This window comes from Diadema antillarum, unplaced genomic scaffold, assembly GCF_040938485.1.
Source record: "Diadema antillarum isolate AM-2024a unplaced genomic scaffold, OU_Dant_1.0 scf00000018, whole genome shotgun sequence".
Taxonomy (NCBI): Eukaryota; Metazoa; Echinodermata; class Echinoidea; order Diadematoida; family Diadematidae; genus Diadema; species Diadema antillarum.
In genome coordinates this window covers 125,985-148,131 of record NW_027270907.1, presented here as the reverse complement: position 1 = coordinate 148,131, position 22,147 = coordinate 125,985, and the positions used below count along the sequence as shown (strand labels likewise).

Sequence of the window (22,147 nt, the reverse complement as noted above, 5' to 3'; positions counted from 1 at the left end):
TGATTACAAATATTAAATTATTTTATTTAACGACATTTCTGTCGATTTACTTTGTCTCAAAATGTGTGGAAGATGCCACTAAGGCCTATCATGAGGCATCGCGGCGCCTGGAATCCCAACCCGCCCCCCCCCCCCCCCTTACATAGATAAGTAAAATGCTCAATAGCTCTCATCAAATGGTGGATGTAGTTAGTGCAGGTGCATAGAAAATCTTTCGAATTGTTGGTAACATGTCTAAAGTTTGTGAATATTACTTTCTATTAGCCCGTCTTTATCATTATTCTTGTTGAATGGTTAATACAATATGTACTCATAATACTAGTACTCCTTACTGATGTAATAGCCGCCTATGGTGCAGTTACGAAAGATTTGCTACCTGCAAGAATTGCACAATTTCCTACGAGAGCGAATAGGCGCAACTGCACGGTTAGCATTATTATTTGACTCTTTATCAACACCGTACCATCTCGCTCATGTAACCACTGCTATGGCGTCTGTTCTCGTGCGAAGCAGCCGAAAGGGTATGTTTATTTCTCGATTCTTGTGTTACATTAAGACTCTGTTGGCTTTAGACCCACAATATATGAAATGCTAATTCCATATTAATGTGTCTTGGTAGTCAGTGGCTGCATTTTTGCGGTCTAATTTGTTAAATTGAGCTTTTAATTGTGAGCACAGCGCACACTTTAGTCGGTGAACGGTATGTCGACTCTGCCGGACATCGCCCACTGCGTGCCCCCATCGCATCTGCCATCTGCAGTGATTCGCTAAATAAAGCATAACGTTTACACTTTACATGCCTGGTTTTGGAGTCCGTAACGAAGACTGCTATTCCTGTAAGATGACAAGCGGAATTGAACTGTAGCAAATGGGTAGTTTTGAGAGTGAGGGTTAGGAACGATGGTGGTTGCACTCAACTTGTTACTACGACCTATGTAGTGTGAAAGTGACTTTCTCAATTTTTGTCTCAGTGGACTAAGGTAGTAACTGTGTAGTGTGTGTTAGTGTTAGGAGATAGAAAAATCCGTCTGTCCGAAGGAGTTTTGTGACATTTTATTTTTCTTTGACTTGAACGGTTCTCCGGAGGAGACATTAGGAGGGGATTCTGTGAAGCCAGACGTAGACTCCCCGGAACATATACAACGTACTTGACGATTTAAATACAGACTGATAAGTGATCATAGTGATCTTTCGGTCAATCAGTCAAGAGTCAGTGCAGACTGCAGTGGCGCCTGACCTGGCTTGGTTGTTGTCGAATTGATAATGACAAATAGACTGTTGCTGTAGTAATAAATACTAAACGTTCTCATTACATGGAGTCATGTGTTTATCTTTCCAACAACACATAGTTCTAGGTAGCTAGACCTATTTTGACCCAGATGGCATTCATCTGTCCCAAAGCAGGCAAAAAATAAAAAATAAAATTAATTTGCTAGTGAATAAGACGACATATTACTTTACTTTAAAATGAATGTATAAATACAATCACAAGCACAATCTTATTTGTTCTGTTAGTGAGACTTCCGAGTTTACTGGAAGACTGGAGGCTAGTGAGGGAGATTTATTTGATATAATACATTATTTTTTTTTTAATTATTTACAATAAAATGAAAATGATATAGAGTAAAATCTTAAATTTAAAGTGATTTTATGAGTAAGGATTTTTTTTCATAAATTTTCTTAGAGGAATGATAAATGCCAAGTAAATTCAACAACAACAACAACAACAGACAGGATGATGACAGGACAAATGAATAAAGGCAAGGCTCTCCTGTTCTTTGATAATTTCAGTAGGTCAAACGTAGAGACTATGTCTATGACTTGAGCTCAGGAGAAAGACCTGATTATTTACTCGGCTATGGCTAAAGATAAAAAAAAAATACAATTATGTAGTGTTGTATACAAATTAAAAAATCTTATGCAATATTCTCAAAATTGTCAAGCACACACCTCATCTTGACTCTAATTGTAAGTCTTACTTGAGTCTGGGCTACACTTATTTAGTAGAATGTACAATATGTTAATATTGGAAACCATTTTTTTTAAAAAGATTTTTTGGTTTTTGTGTGAAGAATGTATTTAATATTATAACTTGTCATCGCAGATATGAAAATTTGGAAGGCAAATGTGACGTAAGAAATGAGAGTTGCACAAAAGATCAATTTGTTACTAACAGCAGACTATTGTAAGTTGGTTGTGCCATACAAGAACAAGCTGTTTTAGTGTTTATTGGTTACATTTTTCACAATTTTGTCCTTCAATACTGGGCCTTGGCCAACTCTTAACAAATGCACAACGGAATTCCTGGATCTGCCCCTGATATGAGACTCTGTGTGAATTACTTATGATGTAATAAACTCTGGTGTATATGCTACTATCAAATATTCTCTTCAATGTAGTTTTGCCACATTGTTTACACTAGAGGGTCTAATAGCATTTGATATTCTACATGCACAGCCAAATTGATAGCACCTAGAAATGAAAAAGTGGGGAAGCATCCTCATCAAGGTGACACACTTTGTACCCAGTAGTCAATTAAACTGGGGCATTGTGAACCTTTCATTGCAAGCATCATCACATTGTTTACATTATGGTATATCTGGTACTCTGATTCTTCCAGGTCACAAAGGAAGTGAAGTGCTCAGTGTCCTGTTTACACAAGGCAACACTGCACACTGGCACTGGTCTGATGGTCCAGACTAGTAAGAATCACTGTCACTAGTGTCAGACCAGTAACTTTTCAGGAATGGACCAGGACAAAAATGAAAAAAAAAAAAAATAGGTACCTACTGGGCTGACAGGGACAGGTCAGACCAGTAGAAAAAAATGGGTTAGTGTGCAACCCTGCATAAAGTACAATTAAAAAAAAAATGTTCCACTTCCAGTCTCACTATAGGGTGAGAAACTGTTCAAGGTGAAAATATATGACTGCATTAGTAGCTGTGAGAGTCACCACTATCACAAGGGAAAACATGTTTTACATTGATTTTCTTTAAAGTGAAATTACCCATTTATTGATTTAATGCATTTCAAGTATCATTGTGTCTTTCCGGGAGATAAGGAAAGTTCTCAACGTGTATTCAGTTTTCACAATTTTCTAGGCTACAACTAAAAAATTTGTTTAGATGTGCAGTGTTGTGCTTTGTGATGGAATAAGAGTGAAATTCAACCAGGAATGTGCATAGGAGTGCAGCAATGCAAATTTAGAGGAGTATTAACATGCTATGTACATGTAGGTATTGTCTCAACCTAACCTCCTCCTCTTCCCTTTGTTTTTGTCTTCATTGCTGTGCCCTCGGCAGCTCATCAATTCATACGGGCAGCAGCGTGCGCCCAGTACTCCTCAGGGAACACACCGAAGATCACAACACACTACACAGTCATTCCAAGAGAGACTGACGAAAGATGGAAAGGTAATGGAGAAGCAAACCCTTTTGCAGGACACCTTCTGCTCAGCTTGATTTTCCTCCTGTATGATGCTATGTTTTAATGGCTGTTGCAAAATGTACATAGTACATGTACCTTGAGGAAAGAAGACAGGCCAATTAGTAAAAACATCAGTAGTATAATGTTTCTTGGCTTTGTACAAAGGAGTATAATCATAATGTCCCTGCAATAACGTTATGAAATAGACAATGTCAATCTCAAGAAATTAATCACACAAGCTTTAATTTAACACAGGAATGAAAGACATGCTGAGAGAATTTATAAGCAAAACATGTATGATGAGCATCATGCATGATAGAAATATAATCTTCATTCGATAACTTAGAAATATGCACGAAAGATGATACTATGATGACAATGCAGTCACATGATCTAGACTCTGTTCTGGGGGTTCAGAGATTAGATTCTACATGTATAATGTCATTGACATAACAGTCTCAGTGACATTGTGTTTGTTATTAGCCAACTCTTCTGTAAAACTTATATTTCTAATGCAATCTTTTTTTAATCAACATATCTTGGTCATAGAGTGCACTCTGCCATAGTCCTTTGTGTTCCCATGCTTCATGCCATGATATATCAAGCTGTTTCATTAGCATTCGCATTAAAAAAAAAAAAGAATTAAGGTAACATATTGTAGATGACATACTCCGTTCAAACAATGTTTCAGATGAAAGAAGACAGCACTCCCACCGGACGACCATTGTGATTTTATATGAATTAAGATGATTACATGTCCCTCTTTTAAAACAGATTATCTGTGGGCAAATGTGCCCTTCAGTAGAGAATGCATGTTGAAGGATTTTAGCTTTGTTTTAGTCTTTATGAAGTAGAATGCTGATGAGTGCATCTTTGACTGTCTTTGCTCAATTAATGGTCAGAGGTTGAAATGGAGCGGTACGGCGATGAAGCAGACGTGGTGATTGTTGGTGGAGGACCGGCAGGCCTCTCAGCGGCCATCCGCATCAAGCAACTCTGCCAGGAGAAGGGGCAGGACCTCAGGGTTTGTCTGGTGGAGAAGTCTGCCGAGATAGGTAGGTATGGGTGAAAGTCAGATCAAACTTTTAACCTTCTGCATGCCACATTATATTTACTTGCTCATAGCTTTGTGTGTGGAACTTGTGCGCATTTGACTCACTGGCAAAGAAAGGGTTAGGTGACTGGATGGCTGTGGTCTTGTGTGTGCTCTACACGCATTGACCATATTATACAAATATTGACTGCTCATGAGGATGATGATGGAAATTATCATTCCCAAGGTGCTTTTCATACCGACCCTTCTATCACCCCGAGGCGTTAGCCGAGGGGTGATGGAAGGGTCAGTATGAAAAGCACCGAGGGAGTGATAATTTCCACCATCATCCGAATACAGAGCAGTTAATATTCGTTTTATATACCTCATCGTTTTAAGACTTAACCAAGATCTAGGGCTAGACAAATACGAAGTAAATTCTAACTGCTAACACTTAACAGTTAGGCCTAACGTTATTAGCCCTAAAATCAGACCACAGCGCTCGCTTGCATGGTTTTCGTCGTTTCACGGTACTCACTTACGGCAAGTCACATGGCCTTTGGCGAGCTCCTGCATAAAATCTTTGGCAGAAGATTACCGTATACATCCAGTTTCCCGTTGCTTGTGTTTTAATTCCATATTTCCAACATGCTGAGATTTGCCTCTGCTTCGGGATCCTAAGCAATCCTTAAGACAAAGTGTACGATTTTTGATTCAACTTACTTCAAATCACGGAGGAGCGCTCGATCACAAATGCCATGTTGAAACATGCCTGCTGTGCGCTAGTACAGTGCAATGATTGTGCATGTGTGTATACGATGCGCGTAGTGAACGTGTGATCTTGTAGGGGCTGCGGACACCTTGCGCGAAGTCTATGTTAGTGTACTTGTTATGTGTACAAAAGTCGCGGAGGGTTTACAAATTCTATCACGAGGGTTTTGACTTACTATCACAAGGGTTTTGCCTTTCTATCACTTGCATGAAAACCCAAAGGCAAGATAGACGGGACTACACCTTGTCACGTGATATACTTTTGACCAATCAGTGATACGAATCTCACTTATGAGGTATATAATATTTCTTAGCATCTTCTTTTATAGCATCATACCACCATCAGCACCAGCAATATAGTCTGAAGAGATGCTTGGTGATTTTGTTCATAGATGAAAATGGTGTCTTTGCCTGCCAAGTATGAAACATGTACTCAATAATTTTCTTTTTGACTTTCCCTCGAATCAACCATCTGTAGGCTTTGACTACCATAATTATTTTGCAGTAGAAATGACAACAATTTGGAGAGTAGTAAACGTTAACAGAAGTATGCAATTGTAAGATGGCATCATCGGAAATGGAGGTGTGAATGCTCTCAAGTTAACACTGGATATCTTTTGGGACTGGTGTCACCCTCAACTTATTTTTCTGTATTGTCAGTTGCAATAAAGTATGTTATTCATGAAAAGCAGTAACACATAAAAACACACACATGTGTCATTACTTTTGATGGTATCATTTCAATAAGACAGTTCATACAACGGTGTACATCCATGGATAAGTGGCATAGCCTCCAAGGCAGTTTTAAATAAGTACAATGGTATGTTGCGAATGAGTAAGGAAAGAAATGTACACACATACATTGAACACACAGTATGTACACACTCACACACACACAATATTGGTCTTTGTAACTCATGATTTGTGTGGGTGTGGTGACCACCCACATTTCTAAGCCCGTTGGACACTGTCTCTCTGTGTCAATCACAGGTGGCCACACCCTATCGGGGGCCTGTCTGGAACCCCACGCCCTAGACGAGCTCATCCCAGACTGGAAGGAGAGAGGGGCGCCCCTCCGTACCCAGGTCAAGGAAGACAAATTCTCCTTCCTCACAGAGAAACACCGCATCCCCATCCCAGTGCTTCCAGGTACTGTTGAAAGGGTGTTAATCATCCCTCTCCCATCATTCTTAAGAATTCCTTTTTTCTTTATCTTTTTTTTTTTCATGGTGTGATGTGGAACAGAGAAAAGCTGAGACAATTTAATGCATCACTAGTTAGACGCAATGAATTGTAAGGAGATATGTTTGAATAATGATGTTGCATTGAAATAAAAAAAGCAAAATGTGGAAACCACCAGCAAGGTGAATACTCCCATTGTTGTTATCCTTTCTGATGCCTTCCCCTTCTCTTCTCAACCGCCCCTCAATGGTTGTCACTTACCCCTTGCCTTTTTATCATTCCCCATCTTTGCCACACTGACTGTTGGATGCACTTTTATACATACTTGTGGAAGTTTGGAAGTCCATTTTAGTGCTACAATCCATTTCAAGGATTCTATTTGCTCTTTAGGAAACCAGTAGAGTGCAAACTTCACTACCAGTAATTTAGTTTCTCATTTGCATGCTACTTAATCTCTCTCTCTCCTTCTCTCACTCTCTTTCAATAGCTTTATATTATATACCTATGTGTAGAGCTTGAAATGCATAATTTTTATTTTGTATTATATTTGCTATTACAGATACTTTGACAACAATTTGTCAAATCATTTCAGAAGGATGTCAGCTTTGAGCATTTGGGTTTTAGGTTGTAGGAGGAAAGTATAGTGACAGAAAAATGTACATGTTATTCTTTCACAGGTCTGCCCATGAATAACCATGGAAACTACATTGTGAGGTTAGGGAACTTTGTGCGCTGGCTGGGGGAGCAGGCGGAAGAGCTTGGGGTGGAGGTGTATCCCGGGTACCCAGCGAGTGAGGTAAGTCATCTTGCAGGAAGTGTAAATTGTCATTAGTCTGTCTGCTTCTCATGCTTACTGGAAGATGCATGTAGATTTCATATCAAGAATCCACACTTTATTGGCAGGGCAAAACACGTACTAGTATCATAAACTGGAATTCTTCAACTGCTAGTAGCTCTATCTTGCGTTCTCGGGGAAAGAGTTTTGTTGTTATAATGTGAATCATGCATTCAATTTTAGACATACATGTGTCTGTCACTCAATGCTTGTTGATTTTGACATATTGGTACAAATTTCATGGATTGTGTGCCAAGTTGTGAATAAGGTACGTGCAAATGATGCTGTAATTTCATGTGCATGATTATGAATGGCTTTTATTGACTTGAAGGCTAGTATGGGTGATGTATAAACTCATCTGATGGAAATGCTAAGAGTTTGTAAGGATATTAATTTTGTCATTGATTTGGAAGGAGGGTATTTTTGTTTGATTTTATCTGTAGTTGAATGTAGCTTCAAGGTGTATTTCTCAAAATTATTTTCTTCCAGTTATTGTTCCATGAAGATGGGAGCTTGAAAGGCATAGCTACCAGTGACGTTGGAGTAGCCAAGGATGGGTCTCCAAAGGTGAGTTTTTTGTTGATTGTAGATCAATGCTTTATTTTTATGTTTTTCATAACAAAGGTCCACAATCCTGAGATGGAAATTAAAAAACAAACAAACAAAGAAACACATAGGGATGATCTCCTGGTAGAGATTCAAGATTTTTCCTAATATGGTGGTATTTCAGAATATTATTTGTGGCATTGTCACTGCTGTTAAGTGTATTGTACATCACATTGATTATTTGCAGATTTATGAATGAATGAATGATGGATGGATTGATGAAACTATTATTTGTAAAATTCAATTGTTTAAATCTGCAAAGCATTTCAAAAGCATGATCTAATCGTGTAATCGCTGATCATATCAATGGGGGGATGCATGTGTGTGAAGAAGTAATTCAAATTATGCAAAGTTTCTCTCACACTTATGATTAACTCAAAGTTTTGGGCTCATGATTTGTATGATGAATGTTTCTTCTCCCTTGCCGTCTTCCAGCCCACATTCGAGCGCGGCATGGAGCTACACGCCAAGGTGACAATCTTCGGTGAAGGGTGCCACGGACATCTTGCCAAACAGCTGTACAATAAATTCAACCTGAGGGAAAACTGCCAGCCGCAGACATATGCAATAGGACTGAAAGAGGTGACTTTATTCAAACATAACACACACTCTTTTTGTTCTGACTGTGTGCAGGAGTTATTATATTCATTCAAGTGTAATTCCTCTGTTATGTTTTATTGATATCACAAGGAGTGTACTTAAAACAGGCATAGCCACCCATGATGTGGATTTTAGCAGTCATGATGTATCAAACATACACTTGTACAAACATGATCTGATAGTGAGCTAGTTCTGATTTGAAACGAAGAAAACCCAGGGAATACATAGTGATATTCTGATTGTTGCTTCAAATATCCATTTTGCGTCTCCATTAGAGCCAACCAAATTCCTACTTGTCCTGTTAAATATTAACCATAATATTTGTCAAATGTTTAAACTGCTGTAGATAAGTTACAGCATGATTCAAAATCAATTGCCACAAGCTACAAATTGTCACCGCTGTCCAGTTCTGTAGATGTCTAAACGTATTTGGTATCATTCACAGCTCTGGGAAGTTGAAGAGAGCAAGCATCACCCGGGCCGCGTGGAACACAGCATTGGTTGGCCATTGGTGAGTAACGTTGTGCAACACATGCACACATGTAAAGCCCAATAATTGACGGGAATATCAACATATGCCCCTCAACATGAGCAAAAGATTTTTTTTTTTTTTTAAAGACCCTCCAAACTGGTTGATAATGTCAGATGCAATGAAGAACAGATTTGAGAATGTTTCCTCAAAATAAATTTGGGTCAGACTACCACTGGAAGATGTGTTCTGAGTTTCCATGTAAAACTTGTAAATACTTTAATGGAACCTTTGGTAAGTGAAAAGATTTTAAGGTGCTTGTATGTAACAGAAACAAACGTAACAAAAATGGTGTATAATGAAATTGTCCATACAAATTCAGACCAGAAAGTCATTCCAACAACCACATTCCTTCAAAGTATAAGAATAGAAATAATTTTTGTTAATTGGTCCCACTTTCCTGAATCTTTGTTGTCATCTTCTAGCATACATGGCTTTTTTACCTTCCAAATCTGAGCCTCTGTACATTCTCCAGAGTGTATGAGTGTTTATGTATTCAACAGTGCAGTTAAACAGGTTTATATGGTATCTTCCAAATGAAGACATTGTTGTTTGTGAAATATGTGGATATTTGAATGATATAATTTGTTGCAACTTTCCATTTTTCCTCCTCAGAACAAAAATACTTACGGAGGGTCTTTCATCTACCACCTCGACGAGGGCGCACCACTGGTTGCTGCCGGCTTTGTCGTGGGGCTGGACTACTCCAATCCATACCTCAGCCCTTTCAGGGAGTTCCAGCGCTTCAAGCACCACCCGTCGGTCAAGTCGACATTCGAAGGTGGCAAGAGGATCGCCTACGGTGCCAGAGCCCTCAATGAGGGTGGGCTTCAGGTATTCACAGCTGCAATGTGTGATGTGATTTTTATGAGATTGTCTTTAGTGAGAGTTAAATAGCTGTCAACAGCACTGTAGAGGTTGCACATGGATTATGTCGCTGTAGTTATGAATGTTGTATATACATGTATGATGTAAGAGAAAATATACTGAAGTTTGCCGCATCAGCTTTCCCGGACGTCCAGAAATGAAGTAAGCTAAAGTGAATATGACAATTAGTTTAATTACAAAACATTTCTGATGATTCTTGTTTTTAGTATTATTAGTGCATTTTCTATATTAGATTTGAAAAGCTGTTTTCTTGCCATCATGGTCAGAAAAACTTAATTGTGGAACCAAAACTCTGGCACTCATGCCACCGTTTATATTGGAAGCAGCTGTTTATACATCTTTCTGCATGTTTACTGTTTTGTTTCATTTTTCTCACCAAAAAAAAACTTAAAAAACAGTCGATACCCAAGCTGTCATTCCCTGGTGGGGTCCTGATTGGGTGCAGTCCAGGCTTCATGAACGTGCCCAAGATCAAGGGCACCCACAACGCCATGAAGAGCGGCATGGTGGCAGGCGAGGCCATCTTTGAAAGGCTCACAGCGGAGGACGCCAGCTCAGAGACGGCAGGTATGCTGGACCACTTTTCCTTTCTTCTAAACGTTAACTTTAGTGTGATTGCATCTCCTTTTTCGTGGTGCGCTGATATCCAGGGCTGGAACGGATAAGATTTTTAAATGCTAGAGATGGGAGTTGTGTTTATTAAAACATTTGCTTGCAATCCTTATTTGTTCGTTTGTTTGTTTGTTTGTGGTTTTTTTTTGGGGGGGGGGGGGTGGTAGATGTTTCCACCAAAGTTATATTCTCAGAAAATTTGAAATGCACAAGCTTTGTAAACATGTGACATGCATAAAAATGTGGTAATTAGAGTAAAGAATTTCCTTTCTTTACATGTCTTTCAAGTCAAGTGTTGCTGTCCTGAAATTTGTGGTTTCATATGAGAGTGCATTGATTGTCCACAATCCACATCAGTCAGGATGGTATTGTGGTGTCATAAGGTAGGTTAGATGATGAGGTTACAGGCATGATAAGAAAAAGGTTGATACCAGTAAAGTACAGTCTGCATGTACCATGCTTTGTCCAAGGAAATTGGTGTGTGAAACAATACTGAACTGCAGCCCGTAATAAGGGCTGTTCACTCAGCTTGGCATAATCCTCTTATTCAGTATCAGTCAGAAGCCAGGAAGCATACAGTAGATAAGTTATCTTGTGTCTGATTTGGTGTATTCTTTATGTGTATGGGTACCTGTGCTTGTATAATGTGTGTGTATGTTTGCAGAGTGTGTTTGTGTACATACACAGTGCATAAGAAGAAAGCGTCATTTTTAGTATTGTATTGTTGGTGTTCAAAGTTGCACTTTGTGAGAAAGGTGTGAAGGGGGTACTGTATAACAAGGAATTTTCGTGTGCACTTTAATTTCGCGAATTTCGCGAGCGCCAAGATTCGGAAAATTAAAATGCACGCGGAAGTCCTTGTTTACACTATATGCATTGAACGCCAGTGGCACTTCGCGAAAATTTCATGCCACGAAAAAGGCTGTCGGCTCCAATTTGCGAAAAATTCATGCTGGAATTTATCATGTTTTACAGTAGTTGTGAAGCCCCTACTCACAAGTGGTTTTATAAAGCAGGTCAGTACTCTCTTTTGGTGTATGATACAATGTCTTTGAGATTTCCAAGGGAAAAGATTTGATGTGCACCAATGAAGGTCTGCTGGAGCTTTGCTTTATTACCCACGCCGATGAAAATCGGCAGGGGGTTATGTAAAGGGTTCCGTATGTTTGTTTGTTTGTTTGTTTGTTTGTTTGTTTATTTGTTTGTTTGTTTGTTTGTTTGTTTGTTTGTTTGTTTGTTTGTTTGTGTACAAGACAACAAGAGAACGGGTAAACGGATTTGCACGAAATGTTCAGGGAATGTTTGGATAATGACAGGAAAGAATCGATTAGATTTTGGTGATAATCGGTTGACCCTTGCAAATTCTGTGTGACCTTGAAGTTTTGACCCCATGGTATAGTGACCATTCCGAAAATTTCCCGTTTCTCACTTTGTGATTTTCCGCTACCATACGAAGACATAAACTCCCCAACGATCCGACTTCGCTGCTCAAATGTTCGTAAGAATTCCGAAATTTACGTTTAGGCCTATTTGAGGGACTATGTCCTTCTAGATTTATGAAAGTTCGTTCTCCGTCATCACAAACTGGCCCGTATTTTGATGATTTTTCAAATTAACATTGATTGTTTTTTTCGTTGGAGGAGCATTTTGCTCGGTCGCAGTCACACTGCACGATATGCGTGCTCAATGTCAATGCGTGTGCAAGGCCGCTGAAAATGCATCGCGCTCTACACTGTTGGTGCAAAATTGCACCGGGGACGTTGCGGCGCTCGTTGGTGGCCGAATACTGGTGCAGGAGACATTTGCATTCAACCCTTGCATTGAATAATTCCCGTAGACACTAATCATAGGGGTAATTGCCTAGGGGGTACGTAAATTTTGTTTTTCTTTTTTGCTTTTGTGGATACCATCAAAGATCGTAGACTCATACGACCTTTGATATTTGATGATTTTTCAAATTAACATTGATTGTTTTTTTCGTTGGAGGAGCATTTTGCTCGGTCGCAGTCACACTGCACGATATGCGTGCTCAATGTCAATGCGTGTGCAAGGCCGCTGAAAATGCATCGCGCTCTACACTGTTGGTGCAAAATTGCACCGGGGACGTTGCGGCGCTCGTTGGTGGCCGAATACTGGTGCAGTAGACATTTGCATTCAACCCTTGCATTGAATAATTCCCGTAGACACTAATCATAGGGGTAATTGCCTAGAGGGTACGTAAATTTTGTTTTTCTTTTTTGCTTTTGTGGATACCATCAAAGATCGTACACTCATACGACCTTTGATATCATCACACTCTCGGCTTGCTATAATCAAAATATCCCGCAAGAAAACGGCGTATTTCTCGATTTTTAGCGCTTTTTTCCGCGACCCGTCGCGTAGACAATACTCTTAAAACTGGACTTAATTCGCACGCGCTTGGAAAAGTTCCGATTCTGCACTTTTGACGGTGGAATTTGGGATTTTCGATGGATTTTTGGAGGAGACTTAAGGACTTTCCTGTACGTGAATGAGTGTTAATACCGTATGTGTAATTATGTGATTTGCGATGTGATGTGACTGTAGAACCAAAGATCGTACACTTCAGTGTACGATCTTTGGTAGAACTCACTGGCTGGTGATAAAGCACACTGGCAATTAAGTGGCCGAATTCTGGTAGATGACCGAATGCACATTATGTTTACCCCGACTTTGTACTTAGGCGTGGGTCTGCCGCCTTTGACGGCCCCTCTCTAGTTTTATATAAGGTATGGAGTGAATGAGTGGTGTTATGCTCACATGAGCTTTGTGAATTGCAAATTGGTTCATTGTAGGGGAGGTACTCCTTCATGAAACTGTAAATGGCTTGATTGTTGCTTTTGTATGGCATAGATTGTTCAATATGTGGGTCATAATTGAATATTTTTCTTCTTCAAGTTAACAGCTAGAGTGATTCCAGGAAAGTTGTCATAAACCAATTCATGTGTGCAAGTAAAATTAGAAAAGAAAGAGTATTTGATGACCAAAACATTCACAAATGACATGCAAAAACACATGATCTATAATACATGTTAAAGGACAAGTTCACCTTCATAGACATGTTGGTTGAGTGAATGCAGCAATATTAGTAGAACACATCAGTGAGAGTTTGAGCAAAATCGGACAATCCGTTAAAAAGTTATGAATTTTTGAAGTGTCTGCTCAGTCACGGCTGGATGAAAAGACTACTATAGCTTGTGATGTCACATGAGTACAACGATATAAAGAAAGAATAAAGAAAATTCAACATATTTCCATTTTTCTCGCATAACAGTTGACTTCTCTCTTTCAGAAGGGAGGAGGAAAAATATTACCCTTAACATACATCAGTAGCAAGTCGAAGAAATGTGTGTTCACACTTTATTCAAAAAGTAAAGTTTTGTGAAATTCTCTTTTTATTTTCCTTATATAGTTGTACGCGTGTGACATCATGCACTGTAGTAGTTTTCTCTTCCAGCAGTGACTGCGCAGATACTTAAAATATTCATAACTTTTGAACGGATTGTCCAATTTTCCTCAAACTTTCACTGATGTGTTCTACTGATATTGCTGCATTCTCTCAATCCTTATGTGTATGAAGGTGGACTTGGACTTTAAGCATTCTGATTATTATTGTCCCCGCCGAACGAGTTCGAGCAGGGGACTATGAAACGGGCTCCGTACGTGTGTGTGTCCGTGTGTCTGTCCGTCCGTCCGTCCGTGTGTGCGTCCGTGTGTGATCAAAATCTTCAATTTGCTACTTCTCTGTCATTTATGAGCCAATTTTGATTCTGTTTGCTTTATATGATAGCACTACATGGGAGCTTTGAAACTTTTACACAGAATTTCAGTTGTGACCTTTGACCTTGACCTTTGACCTATATTTTACATTTTGCTACAAAATGCTACTCCTTCGCCATTTCTAACCCGATTTCGATTCTGTTTGTTTTATGTGATGGCACTAGGTGAGGGCTTCAAAACTTCTACACAGAATTTTGACCTTTGACTTCTTTGACCTTTGACCTTGATTTTTTACGTATATCGTACATTTTGCTACAAAATGCTACTCCTTCGCCATTTCTAACCCGATTTCGATTCAGTTTGCTTTATGTGATGGCACTAGGTGAGGGCTTCAAAACTTCTACACAGAATTTTGACCTTTGACTTCTTTGACCTTTGACCTTGATTTTTGACCTATATTGTACATTTGCTACAATATGTTACTCCTTTGCCATTTCTAACCCGATTTCGATTCCATTTGCTTTATGTGATGGCACTAGGTGACGGCTTCAAAACTTCTACACAGAATTTTGACCTTTGACCTTTGACCTTCATTTTTGACCTATATTGTACTTTGGTTACAAAATGCTACTCCTTCGCCATTTCTAACCTGATTTCGATTCCGTTTGCTTTATGTGATGGTACTAGGTGAGGGCTTCAAAACTTTTTCACAGAATTTTGACCTTTGACTTCTTTGACCTTTGACCTTGATTTTTACCTATATTGTACATTGGCTACAAAATGCTACTCCTTTGCCATTTTTTACCCGATTTTGATTCTCTTTGCTTTATGTGATGGCACTAGGTGAAGTCTTCAAAACTTCTTCACAGAATTTTGACCTTTGACCTTTGACCTTGATTGTTGACCTGTATTGCACATTTTGCTACAAAATGCTACTTCCGGCGGGGACATATATTATGCACCGCATAATTTCTACTTTTCCTTGTATTCAATCTCGATTCATGATGTGAAAATTGATTGTGATATTGCCAATCAATTCAATTCAATTTCAGTTTTATTAAAAAACACCAAATAAAAGTCCGAAGACTAACCATATTTGATTTACATCAATCCTCACAATCAATGCTCTATGGAGATATTAATCAGCAACCTTTTAGATCAAAGAGTTTGGCTGTTTTCTTGTAAATCTTGTTATTTCTGCGACCCAGATTGTTCATGGGCTTAAACATAACGTACAAAAGCATACCCATCTCGGTTTCAGGGATCAATGTGACAGAGTACGAGGATAGACTGAGGAATAGCTGGGTCTGGAAGGAGCTGCTCTCGGTGAGGAACATCCGTCCGTCTTTCAACAGCCCCCTGGGCCTCTACGGAGGGGTGATGTACACTGGCTTGTTCTATTACATCATGCGAGGGAAGGAGCCTTGGACACTCTCTCATCATGGTGGGTTCCCTCTGCAGTTGTTTTTTTTTTTTTTTTATTAAATTTCAATGCAAACATGTTTTGTCACGCGTCCTGTCTCTATTGTCACCACCACCATCATTGTCATGGTCTCCCTCATTACACATCTGACTTGAGCTAGCTGGATTCACCAAATAACAATTTTATATTCAATTTGATTCAATTCAAACTTTATTTACATTTTCTTTTTTTTTTTTCAATAAAATATATACAAAATAATGATTGAAATTGGACATGCATTTTAATTATAGACAGAAAGCAAAAGTAACAGTATGTTAATAACTATGATCAATAGGGGGAAAAAATTGTCAAACTGTCAAACTATAAAAGTAAAATATTTCTTTCTGCACATCATTCTGAAGATAACCATTGAGGCAAACTCTGAATGTGGTTCATAACTTCATCCCCCCCCAAAAAAAAAAGTCATTAGGCTCTTATTCAGCATACACAGGACAATTTAAGAGAGAGAAACATTTTTTTAAATATACTGTAATTTCTAGTTTTGTTTTTGAAAAAAAAAAATGAGATTTGAAAATTTGAACATTTTGTGTTACTACAATGCATGTGCTGTCCCATGCAGACTTCAAATGATGCTTAACTGGGTTAAAATGAGGACATTCTTTGGTACTTCATACACTTTTCTTGCATTTTCCTCCATTATAGGAAAGGATTCCGAGTCGCTGAAGCCGGCTGCGGAGTGCACCCCCATCGAGTACCCAAAGCCTGACAATGAGATCAGCTTTGACCTGCTCAGCTCCGTGGCGCTCAGCGGCACCAACCACGAGCACGACCAGCCCGCCCATCTGACCCTCATGAACGACTCCGTCCCCGTTGAGAGGAACCTCACCATCTATGACGGACCGGAGCAGCGTTTCTGCCCGGCAGGTATGTATTTAAAACTCGTAATCATTGCGAGACATTGATAAACTTTTTTATGACAGCTTATATCTGACAGTTGTGCAAGGTGGAATGTCGTTTCTCAGAGTGTGGATATTCATTTTGTAAGGAGTACAAATAATTTCACAATCGAGAGAGAAATCTGATAAAAATGTTCTTAATTTGTATTTATGACTTATTATTTGTGAAAGAAACACAAATGTGATAAAAACAATGGAAGAGGATCCCTTGGATTTTCAAAATGATTGCAACTTTCATGAGATGTTCAAATTCGCAAACATCTGCATCACATGGAATGTATGCCCATATATCTACCACTTTTACTATTGTCAAAAATAGGGGTTCATTAATGTGTAGGTGCCTGTAATATCTTCTTCTTGTACTAGTGCTAAAAAAAAGAGAGATTCAGTAATGTACAGTGTCATGTAAACAATGTTTAATATGACGAGTGTATTACCTATCAGCAAGAGAGAAAGAATGCTAGTCCCTAGTGTGAACAAGAAGTTTTCTGTGGTGCCGTAATGAAGCAGGTGTATTTGCACCACTTGAAGTTCTCCGTGTTACTCTGAAAGTAGAAGATTTCTTGTTACCCCACTCACTGCTGTATGTCAGCCATGGTACACTCAAGAGTCACTCTAACGTGGACATTGAGATCGCGGGAAACAAAAATAGGATTGCCATATCTCAAGGTTTCAAGTGTGCATCATGATCCAAACCGATAATGCTCTCTATCCGTCCCGTTCTCACAGGCGTCTACGAGTACGTCCCCACGGAAGACGGGGAGGCCATGCGGCTCCAGATCAACGCCCAGAACTGCGTTCACTGCAAGACGTGCGACATCAAGGACCCGAGCCAGAACATCAACTGGGTCGTACCGGAAGCGGGAGGAGGCCCCGCTTACAGCGGCATGTGATTCGCTTGACGACCAGGAGGACACATTTTTTGAACACTGAAATGGACGTTGCAACCCTAACTCTCTTTCTTATGAATGAGGAAACCCCCACACCAGAAACTGTTTATAATGCTCTCAACACTAGGGTGTGTCATATTTTGTTGGTCTTGTTTCTATGGCCCCCCCTTTTTTTTTCCTCAACTCCAGATGTACTGCCAAGAGATGAATGCAAATTGAGGATGAATTTTATCACAGCAATAAAAATATAACAATTGTAGATGTATATGTTACACCAGATGGTTAACCAAATCTTGAACCCAAACCACAATCATGGGCCAAGAAAATCATGCACCTCTTGGCGAGCTGTTCTGTGTCTGTGCATGAACAAGATTCTCATATTAACATCAAATGACTTCTATTTCTGGGCAGGCCTGTAGCCTTAGAATTAAATGTCGACAAAACTGCACTTGGAAATACAAGCTATTGTGCATAGCGCCATGGAAAGAAACTCTGTATACATCCTTCTTATGTCGTCAACCATCTGGCTGGTGGTGCTTACCCATTTTCAGAAAAACAAAACATAACACGAAGAAATTCCCAAAAAACACACAACACACCAGATAACATTTGTCTCGATCAGTATCATTTGTGGTGTTGGAAAACTCTGTTGTGGCAACTGTGGGTCACGAATTATGAGAATGTGTGCTTTTACCATACTGAAATGTTAAATTTTATGTGGGTAGCAAGACCCTGATATATACAAACATGCAAAACCAATGCGGAGGTTGGATACCATTATTTTTGTTTTTATATCATGAGACCTTTCAGACATGGGCATGATAAATCTTGTACAATCGATAACTAATATCCTATGCATCAGGGCCATTTTAGGTTTCTGTCTCTCCAGATGTAAATGCATAGAATGCTAATCTCTCGGCAGGGTTAAGTCTCTCCCTTTCTGTTTTGTTTTTGTTTTAGATAATTTTTTTTTCTGCTGCCACTCATCATACACCCTTGGTGAAATAACTGTGCCATGATAATTGTTCTTATGCACAATAATGGGCAGACAGATCATGCTTTGTAGTGTGAATTGTTTTCACATACATTGTATTTGCATACAATGTATTTGATTAGATAAAATGGAAATGGCTGCCAGGGGAGAAAGATAAAGAAAGTGTTTTCACTATTGAAAGCCAATAAACAATTTTTAAAAAGTCGCTTTTGAGCCACATAAACGTGGACTCTGTTCAAGGAGCATCGAGCACAAGGGAAGGGTGTGTGGTGTACAGCTCAACGTAGTGTTTTTGATCTGGGACATAATAGCCAGTGAAATATAACTTCTCCTTACACATGATTTGCTATCTGCCTATGTGGATGTCTTGAAAACATCTTCAATTGACTTAAAAGCTTCTGTAGGGAAGCTAACTTCATAAGAGTTTTTGGAAAGGTGTTCTGCGGGGAAGGGCAGTGCATCGAGACTGGTATTCTTGTCCATAAATTAATATCAAAGCATGAGAATCCGTACTGGTCAGTGTGGAAGAGGCATAGCCAGTGTTGTAAGTAGATGAAATTCTTGTATAATAAGATGAGAGAATAATATTTCTACATGTTCATTTTGGTGAACTGTAAAATTCGAATCTGTATCCATGAAAGTTACTGTTCAAAATGATTGTAGAATCTGTATCCATGAAGTTACTGTTCAAAATGATTGTAGAATATATTGAGTTGTTTTGCTCCAGTTTACAGTGACCGACTAGTGATAAAACTGAAATGTTGAAAGTTGTGCAAATTCTGTCAATTCAAATACAGTCAATTATGACGGGTTGGATGCGACTACACCCTTTACTACGATTCTGGTTTAACTTGTGTTATCCCCATGTGTAGGTCATTCATTGATTTCACAGCACAACTAAATGGAGTGAGTGAGATTTAATTGTTAGTTCGAAAAGATAACTTGATTTGGAACACGATATTCATGATTTATACGCACAAAGATATATCTTCAGAAGATTCAGTGGATGTAAACAAGTGTGTGTAATGGGTATGTACATAAAAGGAATTTGTATTAAAATTTTGTCTTTGTGGACATGTGGCAATGTATTAACACTGTATGGAAGAGCTCATTCTGTTGTCTTCCATTTGCATATGTGTGTGTGTGTATATGAAATTGACACACACAAATATGCTTGTAACATTGAACCTTGGGATGTTGACCTTAACCCATTGAGGTCGGACTGATTTTGCTACAACACGCATATCACATGGACACCTGCGCGAGTATACTCGGGGACTCGTCCCTACCAATCAGGCCAGGTTTTTTTGGCTATGCTAAAACTGGAGGGAGCGGATTCCACCCCCCCCCCCCCCAAGCTAAGATTTTTTGAAACAATCGATTTCTAATTTTAATTAATCAATTATGCAAATTAAGCTCAAGATCATATTTTAGCATAATTAAAAGCATTGAGAGTACTTTTGGGTCTGTAAATCTGTTTTAGCTTCTTCAACAATTATACATAAAAAAACTTCCAAAAGTAATTTCAATTCTTATGTATTTCATTGTTTTCAGAATTTAAGTATTTCATTGTTTTTCATCTTTTGTTTTTTGTTTTTTTTATTTGAAATTGTCAGTGAGCACTTTTCTACCATAATAAGCATAAAATCAATCAATGAAAGTGATCAATTGTAAAAATAATCAGGTTTTTATGACTTTCATGCCATAGCAGTTTTCCATAGGAAATGTACACAAAATCACAAAATTGCGCCCGTTTTGGGGCGACATGCCGTTACAAAAGTGGGCGTGGCTTCGAAAAAGTATGCGCGGACGTTGCAGATTTGGTCTCAAAAGTTATGCGAGACTTGAACAAAGAAAGTCAAGAAGCCTCGCGACGAGGCCTTCTCGTGTTACAGAATTATAGCGCGAAGCGTCGAGGGGGGGGGGGGCGGATTCTGCCCCCCGGTCCTGTTAGGGTTAATGTAGGTACCTCAGCCATCCAATCACAACCATTATGACTTGCGTTGTTCAGAGGCCATGTTTCAACTCCACATATTGTAAGGGCTAACCTCCGATGGTTTTGAATGGACATTGTTCATAATCTACACGGTCTACACGATCATAATCCCACTGTAGAGACTTGGGCAAGGTGAATGTGTTGGTGTGAGATAAAACAGAAGGGGAAGGGGAAAACACATTGCACTGTTCTGCCATCTTACCAGCTGGTGTATACTGAAGTTTGTGTCTTGCGTGTTACATTGTATTGTGTTCCAGATCTACAAGTTCAAGGGCAGTCTTCCATTCTGTTGCACCTATGTAGAAGGTAGCAAGCAGTCTTACCCAAGCACTCCCTTTTTTTGACATTAACTTAGCTTGCAAGAAATTGGAAAAATCTGGAAAGCATAGAAGATGATTTCTTGCTGTCCCCATCACATCAAGAAATGCTACTCTCACAAAACTGACACTGGGTCATCCAGTCACCTTCATAATAAAACTGGTTACAATCTTGATGCCAACGTACCCACGACCAAGAATTGCAGAACGCCAAATGTTGGACCAAACAAGTTATCATGCCCATTTGTCACTAGATCCAACTCAGAGCCTTGCTTGATTTCCATATTTCATACTGCCATACTGCAGTGTACATGTATATTTGTGTATGTGTGTGTGTGTGTGGGGGGGGGGGGGTGGGGGTTGGGGTTGTAGTTTTTTTCATTATCACTTTGGGTAATGGTTGCAACTATTATCACTACAAGTGGTATTTGGTCAAAATGTGGAACTGAAATTCTTTAACTTTCTTATTTTATGCCTGATGTCAGTTTGATGAAAAACCTGTATTAAAGGGTGCGTACAGTTCTGGTCGAGGTGAGAATTTAGCTTTTAACGTTTTGTGAGATATTCAGAAACCACTCTATGAGATGTCAAAGAGCATGCAATTCTAAGGGGTATCAAAAGTTTGTTTGATGAAAATCGGTTTTGAAGTGGCCGAGATATCCAAAAACAAGGTGAAACAAAGAGATCCTAATAAAGTTGTGGCCTGTCGCCTTTTATTATTATTACTTTTTTGGATATCTCAGCCATTTGAAAAACAATTTTCATCAAATAAACGTTGAATCCTTCTTAAAAGTACATGCTTTTTCATATTTCATGAGAGGTTTCTCATTATCTCACTTAGGAATGAAAAAAACATGAATCCCCACCTCAACCAGTACTGCACAGCCCCTTTAGTCCGTTTGTCTGTTTTTAAGCGATTCATCAAAGGCAACTTAGTAGAAGATGGTGTGGATTGGCATCGTGTGGATATTCGAGATGCACAAACAGACCACAATTTGAAGAAAAAATATTAATGTGGTGTTGCAGATGTTTGACACATGCCTGCTCCATAAACATGTGAATTGTTATGAAAGTTGGAAGCTTGCTTTTGACAGTAACTACTGACGACAGGGTGATCCAATGTAATTTTTGTTACCCCAAAATGGCCAACTATCACCTACTTAACTGGTAAAATAAACTAACATCTCATACCAACGTCTCCTTCAGTAGACAAGCACACAGTATAAACATCATCAGTCACACTCCCTTCCTTCTTACAGAGCAGACAACAGCCCGAATTTACGAAGGTGGTTTAAATTTAGACCATGGTTTTTGCAAGTTTTTTTTTGCGTAAATACGACTAACAGATTGC

The 22,147-nt window shown here is 39.1% G+C and overlaps 1 protein-coding gene across 1 annotated transcript; it reads left to right on the top strand.

The window, feature by feature from the left end:
• Positions 1 to 495: 495 nt before the first annotated feature.
• LOC139727532 (electron transfer flavoprotein-ubiquinone oxidoreductase, mitochondrial-like) lies at positions 496 to 18,223 on the top strand. Its single transcript, XM_071638508.1, has 13 exons — positions 496 to 521; positions 3,303 to 3,413; positions 4,329 to 4,481; positions 6,221 to 6,379; positions 7,090 to 7,208; positions 7,737 to 7,814; positions 8,289 to 8,435; positions 8,899 to 8,964; positions 9,598 to 9,816; positions 10,269 to 10,437; positions 15,482 to 15,664; positions 16,346 to 16,567; positions 17,329 to 18,223. Exons 3-13 carry the CDS (start codon positions 4,337 to 4,339, stop codon positions 17,490 to 17,492), a joined length of 1,671 nt encoding a protein of 556 aa, XP_071494609.1. The 5' UTR covers positions 496 to 521; positions 3,303 to 3,413; positions 4,329 to 4,336; the 3' UTR covers positions 17,493 to 18,223.
• The last annotated feature ends 3,924 nt before the right edge of the window (positions 18,224 to 22,147 follow it).

Bases quoted from the DNA above. Each gene is read 5' to 3' on its own strand.
- LOC139727532 (XM_071638508.1), top strand. From the start codon at position 4,337: ATGGAGCGGTACGGCGATGAAGCAGACGTGGTGATTGTTGGTGGAGGA. The intron at 7,209-7,736 runs GTAAGTCATCTT...ATTTTCTTCCAG, and splicing joins CCGGGTACCCAGCGAGTGAG to TTATTGTTCCATGAAGATGG. The intron at 16,568-17,328 runs GTATGTATTTAA...CCGTTCTCACAG, and splicing joins GCAGCGTTTCTGCCCGGCAG to GCGTCTACGAGTACGTCCCC.